The 13737-nt window shown below is 40.2% G+C and overlaps 1 protein-coding gene across 6 annotated transcripts in view; it reads right to left on the reverse strand.

Annotated features, from left to right (window-relative positions):
- Positions 1–1469: 1469 nt before the first annotated feature.
- Positions 1470–13737, reverse strand: part of RUBCN (rubicon autophagy regulator) — a 37650-nt gene continuing 25382 nt past the window's right edge. For all 6 annotated transcript variants that reach the window (XM_075202348.1, XM_075202347.1, XM_075202351.1 and 3 more), the window contains 7 exons: positions 10071–10216; positions 9920–9984; positions 9215–9453; positions 9030–9091; positions 8697–8850; positions 8345–8435; positions 1470–4548 (listed from right to left, as the gene is read on the reverse strand). In XM_075202348.1, coding sequence (XP_075058449.1) covers positions 4385–4548; positions 8345–8435; positions 8697–8850; positions 9030–9091; positions 9215–9453; positions 9920–9984; positions 10071–10216 — 921 coding nt within the window. In that variant the 3' untranslated portion in view covers positions 1470–4384. The remainder of the gene's footprint in view (positions 4549–8344; positions 8436–8696; positions 8851–9029; positions 9092–9214; positions 9454–9919; positions 9985–10070; positions 10217–13737) is intronic.

The raw sequence follows: 13737 nt of genomic DNA on the forward strand, positions 1-13737 counted from the left end.
GATACTCTGCCCCTCTGCTATTGGACCTCCTGTTGTGACCCCGATTTCGTGCTGGTGACCCTGACCTTTTGCCGTGTTATTTGACTACTCTGTTTGCTTCAGACGCCTGACCTCGGCTTACATCTGACCATCCGTTACCATCTGTACAGCCTCCTCCGGCCCTGCCGCTGTGGTGTTGTTAATAAACTTGCACTACATCTAGAGTTAAGACTTGGGGGCATCAGAGTACCTGCAAGCGCATAAAGCTCTGCGGGAAAGGCAGCTGCTACAGACAAAGACCTCTTCCACAACTTCTGCAATTTATTATCAGACCGGTAGCCTAACAACCATATTGCATTAGGACTTTGTCAAAAACAAGCTCAACTGGGATTAACTACAAAAGAATGGCAAGGATATCTTAAAACTATTTACTTGTGTGGTTTTAGCAAAAACTTAATAGTCTGTGTAGCATTGTATCACTATTTTGTTTTAGGGGTTGATTATTGACACATTTTGTAGTCTTGTCCTACGGTTACTGTCTTGTGGTAACTTGCACATTGTTTCTTGGCCTTCCACATGGCTGTGTATACCAGTAATAAAACTACTAGGCTCAATATAAATGTATAACAGCACAATTAAACATTGACATCCAATGAGGCTCCATACTACTATTTCACCTCATAGTGAATGGAAATGTCAAAATTGAGTGACTGGTCAACCCAGCCAGGATTTATTTACATCACCCTAATTCCACAGAACAGTGCAATACGTTAAAAGCAATAATGTGTGGGTGCATCTAGATTACAATCTATTTCCACCTGATCACTTTAGGAATGCAACTTCACCACCCAATTATTTACTTCAAGTTTTATAAGTAATGTCACAAAAAAATCTGGGTTGCCATTATTACAAAATCTGTTCTAGTCAACTATGGTATTTACGATATTAGAAAATATTGTAAGATGTATTTTATTTATGTGATATTTTTATTTAAATCAGGGGTGTCCAACCTTTTAGCTTCCCTGGGCCACATTGGAAGACGCCGAGTTGGTTTGGGCCGCACATAAAATACACTAACACTAACGATAGCTGATCATCGAAAAAAACGTAGAAAACATAGTTAACATATTAAACTTACTTGGAAATGAAGTTAGTAAGAGTTAGGAAACCCGTTGCAGAATCATGATTAAAGCAGTAGTCCCATTACCAGCTACAATTTAACTTACCTGCTTCAGCCCCTTAGTGGGGTTTGGGGAATTAAATGGCAAAAACTTTTTTCCGGAGGGAGCCGGAGCGTCAGCTAACGTGACCGCAACGTAAGTATTTTCTTTTTTTTTTTGCAGGATTTTTTTTTCCAGCGCTGCCCCCTTGCCACAACCAAAACTCCTGCTGGGCCACATTTACAGGCATGGACAACCATGATTTAAATGTTAAATATTTCAATAAAAATCTAAAGTTAAACAAACAATAAAAAACACACAACTTTGGGCTTTCTTTTTCAAGTGATACATTTATTTAGGACAAACTTAAATTTGCAATTATTTTGTGCAACAGACATGAGGCTTCATAATACAATTGGAACAATAAGTATTTACAGGGTTATCTATCACCAGACATTTACAGTGTACAGGTTTCAGTCACCAATAGGACTGAGATGCTGGTCTATTTAGCTGGAGCCTGCAGCAGCAGTGCCGAAAATGTGTCATAAAGTGTCCAGTCAGTGTGAACAAGATGTACTACTTATGCTGATAAGTCTTTTGAAATCTTCATAAATATATAACAAATGGTTGATACTGGTTAGAGGATGTATAGCTTAAGCATTAAACAAACATTTTTCTAGTCTTCTCTACTGAATTAAATTACGGTATTTTTATATTAAGGAGATACAGTAGGTCAGGCAAACTGTATCCAAAAAGCAGCAATTTAGTAAAGTGCTATAACATGTAACAACCTGTAGGGGGAGCTGTGAGCTTTCCCATTTATGGAAGGCATTTTACTCGTCTTTTTTTTTTTTTTTACAACATTTTTATACAGGTCTGAAGCATGAGCAGCAAAACTTGTGTATAGAGAACAGCTGAGTCTCTAAGTGGAAAGAAATCAAGGTAGTAAAGTAAAGAGCACAAAAATCTAACTTGGTGGTGCTCAAACCAGTCCTCAGGTATCCCACAACAAGTGCATGTTCTGCATATCTCCGATCAAGGCAATGAAAAGAAAGGTGCCTTAAGTATTGCACATGTGTAAGGAGACAAAGGAAATATGGGTTAATGTAAGTAATCTAAAGACAGGTTTGAAATCTTGCGATAGAACTGAAGGAACAGAGCAACCAAACGGCTCTTTAATATAAAGCGAGAATGCCCACAAAAGTAGTAACTGCCACAAGTACTTTTAAATGTCTCATGTCATCACTCCTGTAATATGTATTAGTAACTACAACAACTCGGGATTGAAATTATCTTAAAAAAATATAATAAAGTCAGCATGTTCCCACTGAGAAATATTGTTCAGGAAACCCCAGATCACTGCCACAAATAGAACCTGTTTCTACACAATGCTATTCTATTGGGAGGCATTTGATGGTTACACATACATCTTACGCTGATTCTGTGTCCTTGGCTGTCACCCTCATTTATTCAATAGGCTAGATGTCACAAGCAGTCAGAGAAATTGCTTTGATTGGTAAAGTATAGGTCAATGTGTTTGACTTGTAAAAATACAAGTCAAACACATTGACAATTACTTGCAATACACAATGTGCCTCAGTAAAGCCATTACTAGTGAATGAGCAACATTCTTATTAATATTAATTGTGCCATGAAAATCACCGCCACCACTGTTTGAAGTGCACTTAAACCCTTAAACTGTTCTCTAAATAGTGAGTGTTAAACTGCACTGCAGATACACTGTAGTCCGACTGAGGAAACACAGCCCACTATAACTACTTAGGAGCAGATAATATGCAACGCGTTTTTCTCATGAACTGTACAGTGACGAGATGCTCAAAGGCCTTCCATGAAAATTCTATGAGCAAAGTATTCATAGCTTTGCATGACACCTTCACACCAACAATGGTCAGTCCAGTGTGAGTGCAGAGCAGATTGCAGTATTTACACAGGAGAGTGTTCCAAGAGCTGCCATATCAGATGGAATGTTGAGAACACCACCTAGCATACATTTTTTTTTAATCATTTACATTTCAAACTATCCTCACTGAGGCTCCAGCTAAATAAGTCATTTTAAATGTGGAATAAGATAGTGCATATATTTAAATAACATAAAATATACTTTAATAGACAATAAAAGTTTCTCAATATTTTGTACTGGACAAATCAATACTGTAATTGGGTATACAATCAGTTAGTACATTAGTGCAATACAGCGGGACACAGTCATGTGACCCAAGGACCTCATGGTAATGTCAGTTCAATCTAGTTAGCTCTTGGCTCCCATTTAAAATATAGTTAACATTATTTATATTTAAACTTATCTGCTCCGATTAGTCCCGTCCCCCCTGTTATGTAGCAGTTACTGTATTACTAAGGTTTACAACAGGTTTAAGTAATCTTTAATTGTATTGTTCCAAATTAAACTGCCAGTATGTGCTGCCAAAGGCTAAATAGAAAACCATAAAGGGAGTTGTAGTTTAAAGGCATCTGAAGAGCAACAGATTACCTAGACCTGCTCACCTTACAGACAAATTGAAGAACATAAAGCAATTATATTTTTTCTAGGTGTGCTCTAGATAAAGAACTTGCTAAAGCACCACATGTGCACTTTAAATTATCCAACTTGTGCTAAAGGAAACATAATACTAACATGTGTATCATTGGCAACCTTTGACTTGCCCAAATCTGCTGCAGAACATCACATGGTGTCTGAACCTGCATGTGTACATCATACACCAGATCCGTGACAGATTTGCCCCCCCCCACTTAATGGCCATGATCAGAATATTCATTTGGCAGCACCTAATTGCAATATAGGGTGAACATTGTCAAACAGATCTACATGTGAAAGTCCAACTTTGGATATTCTGTGAGCTGGGGTTTCTGGAAGCAACTCAGTCACAATTACACAAGAGTTAAGTTACCCCCAAGATACAGTATTCCAAAAAGATGTTCCTTATCCCACACTATAATATGACATTGCTTCCAAATACAAATAGGAGTTAAAATATTGATTGGCTGCCAGTAAAAAATAAAACTGAATGGATTTTGGAATCAAGATAAGAAGTGAAACGGTTGGCAGTAGCAAATGCACTTTGTCTATTTGGGAGTGTCTTTCAAGGAACCCCCTCTGCCCAAGCTGCAGTGGAATATGGCTGATGATGCTTCTAATGGCCCTGCACATTTTAACAGTACAATGGTCTTTCTAATTCTTAGCTCCCCATATGCTCTTTTAAATGCATTCAATCAGCATTCCTCTTCTGTGATGTTTCTTCCTCCTCCTCTTGTTCAGAATTGTAGGACTCGAGGCTCAGTCTGGCCATTTGATCTCTCCTTGCCCGCAATCGTTCACATTTTGGGCAGTGGTCAGAGCGGAAGCAACACTTGTGATAACATGCTTTACAATCTGTTGGTGTGGAGAGAGAAAAAAGTGTGGGTAAGATATATAGTTTGGAGACAGTTTTACAACATACAACAAATCTATTACTCAATTAGAACTGCAATGGTTTCACCACTATGAACATGGAAGCAGCCAATTAATAACCATTTCCTCTTCATTCCTCCAGGGCAGCAATTACAACGGGTAAATTCCCTTCTAGATTAGGTAAAAACAGGTTAAGTAAAAATGCCCCCAACCAGTATATAAGGTAATTCCTACTCTTCCCCTATGTCTTTTCCCGTCTCTAGAACTAGGTAGGTAGGCTTTATAGCAGCCACACATCTGGAGAATGATGGAGCATGAGAACAACCGCACACAGCAATTTCCTTTCAGTACTATTGTAGGGCCTGTAGAAGGGAAGGACAGCAAATGTGCAATATGTCGCTCTCAAGCAAAAAGGTGAAGGGGAGGAGGTGGTCAGCCCCTTTAGCAGTTTAAGGAACATATAGCCTGGAAGAAGGTATCTTTTGTGACCAAGGGGGATCTGTGTGCTATGCAAGGTATAAAGAGAGCAACGTTTCAAACAAGTATCGTTTTTGAAGATAGATACTCTCACAGTCAGAGTAGGACAACCACTCTAATACTTGATGGGATTAAAGAGGCATCTAGGATGTTTAATGTGGATTAATGTGGAAATTTTGCTTAAACACATAAAAGTCTATGGAGATGAATGAACTTCCAAGGTGGACAGTTGTTTTTAATTTCAGGGACCATAGCCTCAGTGGCCAGAGTGCTCAGACTACAGGAAAGACACTTTATTCAGATGTCCCGAAGAAGATGAGCAAACAATATATGTTGGGGTATTGCGGCTATGCAGAGATGCATATCATTTTTATGTGAAGCCTCCTTGGATACCAAGGTCAATAACATCAGCAGCAGTGAATAGGAGAACTCTCAGGTTTCACGCTTGGGTAGCAGAAGCTCAGTCAAAGAATAGTGTAGACAATATCCCATTTGAGGGATCAGTACTCTAGATAAATTAGACACCATGATACAAACTTCATCTGGGAGTACATCTAACCGCTTGCAACAGGATCGAAAGTCACACTATTTCTAATATTCCTCGTCTCGTCAATACTTCAAAGAAATGAGAAGCTATGGCCCAAGAAGTAGATCAGGCAGAATATTCCTACTGCACCCAAATAGTTCTCTTGAGCTCAAGTGACCCTCCTTTTTGAAAGAAAATGTACGGATTGTGAACAAGGCAAAAAAATCATCCCATCACAGCAGATAAAGTGTCCAGATAAACACTATACAAAACCAAGAATCTCTGTCAAAAGAAAGGTGTTCCAGGCCCTGGCACATCAACTACAGACTTGTCACCAAATAATGCTAAAAAAAAAGTACTTTGATTATCGGGAATGTTTTCCTCCACCAAAGAGATCAGACAGATTTCTCTGAATAATGCCATCACACTGCCAAGAACTACCAGGACATCTTTCAGCTGGTGGCAGAGTCTAAACTTAAAGGCAACAGGAGTGTCGATTCCAGAGCCAGAGTGAATAATACTCACAACGGACTCCAGTATTGCAGGCTAGGGAGCCCATCTTCTAGATTAAATAGCACAAGGAACATGGCCAAGAAAAGAGAATGAATGTCTCTGAAATTAAAGTGCTCAATTGCCTTCAATTAAAAGGGACATACAAGAAGGCTGTTGTGGCCTTCATAAATCACCAAGGAGTTAGTAGAAGCATAACCATGAACGTGAGAAGTAGCACAAAATCATGTCTTGGGCAGAAAGAAATCTAAAGTCACTGTCAGCGTTGCATGTAGCAGGCAAACAGAACATAGTAGCCGATTACTTCAGACAGAAACAAGTTCATCCAGAGGCACTGCATCAGAAAGTGTTCCACCCAACAATAGAAGTTTGGGCTTCAAAGAGATAAAGAAAGCAGAAATGATAACAATCCTTTCATTTTGGCCACATTATCCAGAGAATTACAGGCACAGATACAGTGCTACTCACATTCAAGCCAATGTGTGTCAAAAGTAATATATGCATTCCACATTAATCAGAAAGTTCTGCTACCATCCTTTTGTCTACAGCCTAGTGATGAAAAATAAAGAGAACTGCACTCAGACTTGGTTAGTGCAATCTCTATATATTTGTGCAGGACAGAAAAAATTACAAATACTGAAGAACATTTTGTGATGCCTAGAGGAACTCTAAAAGGATATGCCCCTACTAAACAAGCAATTTCCCGATAGGTGTAATGGTGCCAGAGATTCTGAGAGTTCACTCAACACGAGTAGTAGTAGTAGCATCTTGGGTAAGAAGGTCTCAAGCTTCAGCAACAGAGATGTGCAAAGCAGCTGGATAGATTTGCTAAGTCACAATCATCTGGATGTCTTATCTTCTATTAACGCTCAGTTAGGGGAGACATTCTCCACATAGCCACTGAATACATTCTTGAATATGCAACATATGTGGCTGATCTGGTTTGTTTTTTATAGCCCTCTATTGTATTGCTTGGGTACATCCCATTGGTATGTATCATGGAGGACTGATGAGGAAAAATGGTGAATAATAGTTACCATTAATGCTTTTTGCTCTAAATACTCCATGGCATCCCAGTTTCCCACCTATGCTTGATATGTTTATATTTTTCAGAGAAAGCTTGGTAAGTCATTCACAGAAAGGGGAAGAGTAGAAACAGCTCTATATATTGTCTGAGGGCATTTTTTTTTTTTTTTTTTTTTTTTTTTTTAAATCCAGTATTTTTATTGAAATTTTTTAAGTTATAAACATACTAAACAACAAAAAGAAAAGAAAAACAATCGCATACATATCAGAATTAAATGACGGAATTTACAAGATTACATTAAAGCATAATAGTAATAAATGTGCTATATTCTGAGTGTGTAGTAATAGTAATAAATGTGCTATATTCTATAGTCTGAGGGCATTTTTACTTAACCCATCTGTAACAATCGCCCAGCTTGTCCCAGATACAGCAATCTGAACAGCTGTCCGTGACTGGCGTCACCTTAACAATGCATACACCTTTTCTTGCACCACAAACGATTTATTATGGTGTCCTTATGTTCACCAGAACCACTTATTAATGTTTCACACTTAAATCACATACACATGTAGCATGAGCCTCCCTGAGTTCACAAAGAATCACAGAGAACACACTAGATTAAATTTATTTCATCTGAAAAATGTTTCCAAGGCTTATTTACAAAAATTAACAAAGACATACAATATGCTGCACAAATGAGTTTCAGAAAATTAAATAGGAAATAAAAGCCAGAGTCCCTACTTACAAGTTCAGGGATTGGCGTGTGAGGTGTACACATTGTGAAGACTGGCACATTTCAGTCAAGATAGACCCCCTCAAAGAAATGAACACTGTACTACTGATACAAGGATTTTTAAACCATTTCTTGTTGGCTCTTCACACCCCACCTTAGGAATATCATTTTCACCTAAGTAAATTATGGATGTCGAGACCTGGCATTTTCACAGGATCCGAGTTCTCACCTCTGCTCGTTCAGCCTGGCTAAGTCCAACGCCTCTGAATACACAAACTACTCAGAAATTTTATCTGTCTCTGGACCTGGCTACTTTCACAAGAGCCTTGACACTTGCCTAGGTCAGACTCAGGTCAGTATTCATACTCAATGTAGGTTTTATAATTTTTCCATTTATCCTTGGATTGTATGTTGAATCTTGTGCATACATTGTAATATGTTATAGCAACAGATTTAGGTCACTGCTAAATCACATGGCAAGGTTGCTGTCCACTGTGGAACATACCTTCACATCGTCGACACTTAGCCAACTCGAAGGGGAAGATGATGTCCTCATTCTGGCAGAATTCACATATGAAGCCCTTGGCTTGGCACAGCTACAGGGCAGGAACATAATAGACAGTGAGCCTATAGGCTTGGCAGTGCCAGAAAATTAGAGCACAACATTAATTAACATTTCAGATATCTAAAATGTGGACTTAGCAACAAAGGTCCAAAACAATTACACCTCTCTATAAAAACCTTTAAATAGGCTCTTTGCAGTTAATGTATGTATTTTTAGTCTGTGACATTGGAACATTCAGTATAATCACTAGAATTGTATAGTTCAAAGATAATGTTATTTTGTAGATATTTACCATGCATTTATCAACATGCAAGGTTCCAAGCCTCACTAATTCCTTCAACCGTGGAGCCAATTCCCCTTGCTTTATGGCAGCAAGGTCATTCAAGGAGAAGAGATGGAGGTCTTCTGTCAGGTGTCCAGGTACACAATCGTATAATTCCAGTATGCTATGTAAAAAAAAAAATGAGATGAGATTTGTGGTACGACTTGGACGACAAAAGGGCTACATAATAACACAAACATAACCATTTGAGATGAGATGATAAAGAAAATGGTTCATTTCACAAACCTATCACCGCCTGTATCTATGGAACAGCACCCCCAATATTTGAAATGTACCTCTCACCTTTTGGCAAGTCTGCAAGTTTTGAACATGTTTTTCAGATGCACCAGCTGAACTCTTAATAGCTGTAATAATAAACAATGAACATCCCCTATTAAGTCCAACAAAGATATATATTACATATGCAAAATTCCTACATGTCTGACCAGTTTATAATGGCCTCACGCGGACCAGGAAGCAACACCTACCCGGACTTGCTCCAGAGCTTTCACTTTTCGATACATTGCATTGTTGACATCATTCAGGTTAAACAGTGGATCACTCCAAATCTTTGTGAGAAGGTCCTTGGAAAAGTTACTGACATAATATTTGCTAAAGTCCCATTTCCGTAAAATGCGACCAGGAATAACAGATTGGGCATTCTCGTGGCAGCATTGGCAAAAATACTTACCCAAGTACTCACAGTAACGGAGCCTTTTAATGTAATCTGATGAGAGAAAACAGACAGAATATGCAATCAAAGGGTGAAGCCACACAAATGCTTTATAATGTTGTGCTTGTCCAGCCAGAGTCTGGCATTTTAAAGTTAGTAGAAGGCCACATAGCAGTGAAAAGGAGACATGATTTTCCTATCACACAAGAGGTACTTTAGTAGTCTCAAAACAACTGAGGGAAGATGTAGATTCTGGCTAATAAATTGTCATATGAAAAAAACCCAAGTAACATTATCCTATGTGAAGACACAAATCTGTATGTACAATAATATACTATAGTTTAGACTCTGGCCTATATAAAAATAGCATTATGAGGAGCAAATTTAAAAAATCACCCAGGGCATGGATTTGTTCACTAGCGCGTGCTCACCATTTTAGGTGGTAGTGGAGTTTTCATACAAAAATACAGTATAACACTGTGAAAGTCTGAGAAAACAGAGATACTGAGCAATAGCTTACCAGGCTCAATTCTAATACCACAGCCGGCACATCTGTAATTCTGCTTTGTGACTGCCACCTTTTTTCTGTTAAAATGGAAGCATAGATATAAGTAATGCCACAAGATCGCTCTAAATCTAACCAAGGCAAGATCTGCAATGTTATGACATACGTGGGAGCTGTGTGGATGTTGAAGATGATCTGTGGTCTTGGTGGTGCCCATTCTAAGTTCCCACGAACACGAATGCGCAACTTGTATATGTCCGCATGTTCTCCGTCATCTGGCGAGATTGGCACGGAATCTGGAATTGGCAGAAGCTGGAGCAAAGAATAACGTGTTGATAACAATGCAAAGGTGGAACAGAGCGCAGGCAACACGCATCTAAATCCTCATCAGATCAAACAAGTAAAGTAGCTGTGTAAATTTACATTACGCCACTGTTAATCTTAAAAAAAAATTAAAAATAATATGCAGAAAAAAAAACTTTACAGAATTAAATTCTTTTACTGTGCATGGAATTTGTAATGGGCAAGCATTGGTTTAACAGGCAAGCTAGTGGCTACACAACTCTTTGGCTAGTTAATGGGAAACCATGCAGCCCTTGCATTTCCACTTTTCCACATACCAGTTTCAGTTTTCTAGCAAGTCGTTTTATCTTTTTGCGCTTTTTAAAAAGTTGTCGGAATGTCTGGAAACCAATAAATGAATTCTGGAATAAGGGCACAGTTGTGGGGAGTTCTTACAGACTGTGCTACAAATATGTACAGATAGGGATGGAAAGATCAGAGCAGATGAGAGGGGTAGTGATGGTAATTGCAGTTGGAGTTTAGGTATGGAATGCCAGTTGTCAGAGTTTATGAAGATTAAGTCAAGACTCCATGCTGGACTCCACCATCCTCCTGCATATATGTACAACTCACCAAGGAATGATTAGCCACCTTTATGCACGCAACTCTCCACTGACTTCCACCTTTTATCCACTACCCCTCAGTTATCTTCACCGGACCCAGCACTCCTGTGTTCCTTCCAGCATAACTCCATGTCTCTTCTAGTACAATCATGGCCAAAAGTTTTGAGAATGACACAAATATTATTTTTCACAAAGTCTGCTGCCTTAGTTTTTATGATGGCACTCTGCATATACTCCAGAATGTCATGAAGAGTGATCAGATGATTTGCAATTAATTTCTTTGCCAGGACAATGAACTTTATCCCAAAAACAACTTTCCTACTGCATTTCAGCCCTGCAAAAAAGGACCAGCTGACATCGGGACAGCCATTCTCGTTAACACATGTGAGAGTGTTGACGAGGGCAAGGCTGGAGATCACTCGGTCATGCTGATTGAGTTAGAACAACATACAGGAAGCTTTAAAAGGAGGGTGGTGCTTGAAATCATTGTTCTTCCTCTGTTAATCATGGTTACCTCCAAGGAAACACGTGCAGTCATCATTGCTTTGCACAAAGAGGGCTTCACAGACAAGGATATTGCTGCTAGTAAGATTGCACCTAAATCAACAATTTATCAGATCAAGAACTTCAAGGAGAGAAGTTCAATAGTTGTGAAGAAGGCTTCAGGGTGCCCAAGAACGTCCAGCAAGCGCCAGGACCGTCTCCTAGAGTTGATGCAGCTGCGAGATCGGGGCACCACCTGTGCAGAGCTTGCTCAGGGATGGCAGCAGGGATGGCAGCAGGCAGGTGTGAGTGCATCTGCACGCACAGTGAGGTGAAGACTTTTGGAGGATGGCCTGGTGTCAAGAGGGCCAGCAAAGAAGTCACTTCTCTTCAGGAAATACATCAGGGAGAGACAGATATTCTGCAAAATGTACAGGGATTGGACTGCTGAGGACTGGGCTAAAGTTATTTTCTCTGATGAATCCTCTTTCAGATTGTTTGGGGCATCTGGAAAAACGCTTGTCCGGAGACAGAAAGGTGAGCGCTACCATCAGTCCTGTGTCATACCCACAGTAAAGCATCCGGAGACCATTCATGTGTGGGGTTGCTTCTCAGCCAAGGGACTGGGCTCACTCACAATTTTGCCTACAAGCACAGCCATGAATATACAATGGTACTAAAACCATCCAAGAACAGTTTGGTGACGAACAATGCCTTTCCAGCATGACGGAACACCTTATTATAAGGCAAAAGTGATAAAGTGGCTCAGGAATCAAAACATCAATTTTGGGTCCATGGCCAGGAAACTCCGCAAACCTTAATCCCATTGAGAACTCGTGGTCAATTCTCAAGAGGCAGGTGGCCAAATAAAACCCCCACAAATTGTGACAAAACTTCAAGAATTGATTAGGCAAGAATGTGCGGCCATCAGTCAGTATGTGGCCCAGAAATTGATTGACAGCATGCCAGGGCGAATTGCAGAGGTCTTCAAAAAAAAAAAAAAAAAAAGGGTCAACACTGAAAATATTGACTCTGTGCATAAACAATAAAAACCTTTGACACTTATGAAATGCTTGTAATTTTACTTCAGTATACCATAGCAACTGACAAAAAGGTCTAAAAACACTGAAGCAGCAAACTTTGTGAAAACCAATACATGTGTCATTCTCAAAACTTTTGGCCATGACTGTATATTTTCTACATATACTGTAGTCCCCATTTGCCATTATGCAATGCCCACTTCAGCTTCCTAACCATCTAACAAATCGGGCCTTCCCTTCACTACCCTTTTGCTTCCTGTCTAACCACCTAGCACTATACCCTACAGTTACATACATAAGAGGTCTGTCCTCTTTTTTACATCAGACATTACCTACATGTACCTTCCACCTAATCTCTTTCCCTCTCAACATTTCCTACCATCTCCATCTCTACTTTTTCTTCACCCCTAGTATCCAATAGTACTACCTTCTTCCTACCATCACCATTTTCTCAACTCTGGTACTCTCTCCCCTGTCTCATTCACACCATCCCTCCTTATCCCTTGTTCTCTTTGCTCTCCCCCCTTCCTTTTTAAGACCTTCCACTGTTTCTGCAACATCCCTACTCCAAAACTCCTTAGCCTAACGCAGGGTTTCCCAAACCCAGTCCTCAGGGCTCCCTAACAGTGCAGGTTTTCCATATCTCCTTGTTGGAGCACAGGTGTATTCATTACTGACTGACACATTGTAACAGATCCACAGGTGGTCCCAATTATGTCACATGTGATCCAGAAAACCTGCACTGTTAGGGAGCCCTGAGGACTGGGTTTGGGAAACCCTAGCCGAACGCATTCCTTCCTCCCCTCAGCCACATATTCTCTCCCCTGCATCCAACGCCAGCCTCCTCACTGCCCCATCTACCCTTGCCCACTAGCTCACCTTTCCCCCCAACTGCGGGTACTGCCTCCACCAATCCTGAGCCCCACCACTGGTAAGAGTCCCACCTCGACTTTATCCATTTCAAATTCATCCTGTCCTCCTACCACGCTGCCCTCTCTCTCTTGCGAACAGTCAGACTTCAAAAACCTTCTCTTCCCAGTGCACAACACCAGTCACCTATTTTACACCGTCAACTCCCTTCAGTGCCCACCGCTCCTACTCCTCCGCCGTTGCTTCTTACTTCAAGGGGAAAACATGACTCAATACATCACATCTCCTCCTTACTGTTTGCTCTTCTCCCACCTCAGCCCATTCCTAAAGCCCTTTGCCTCCTGTCACAGATTTAGAGGTCCTCTTACGCCTCACCTCAAACTTCCCTTCAACCTCTTCCCTCTACCCTGTTCCCTCCCACCTTCTCCGTTCTCTCTACGCTTGCTGTCACCTACCACTCTCTTCAATCTTTCCCTCTCTACCAGCATTTTCCTTTCCGCCTTGTCAAGCATTGCACATCTTTTGATGCTGCCTG

This window comes from Mixophyes fleayi, chromosome 3 (genome assembly GCF_038048845.1).
Source record: "Mixophyes fleayi isolate aMixFle1 chromosome 3, aMixFle1.hap1, whole genome shotgun sequence".
Lineage (NCBI taxonomy): Eukaryota > Metazoa > Chordata > Amphibia > Anura > Limnodynastidae > Mixophyes > Mixophyes fleayi.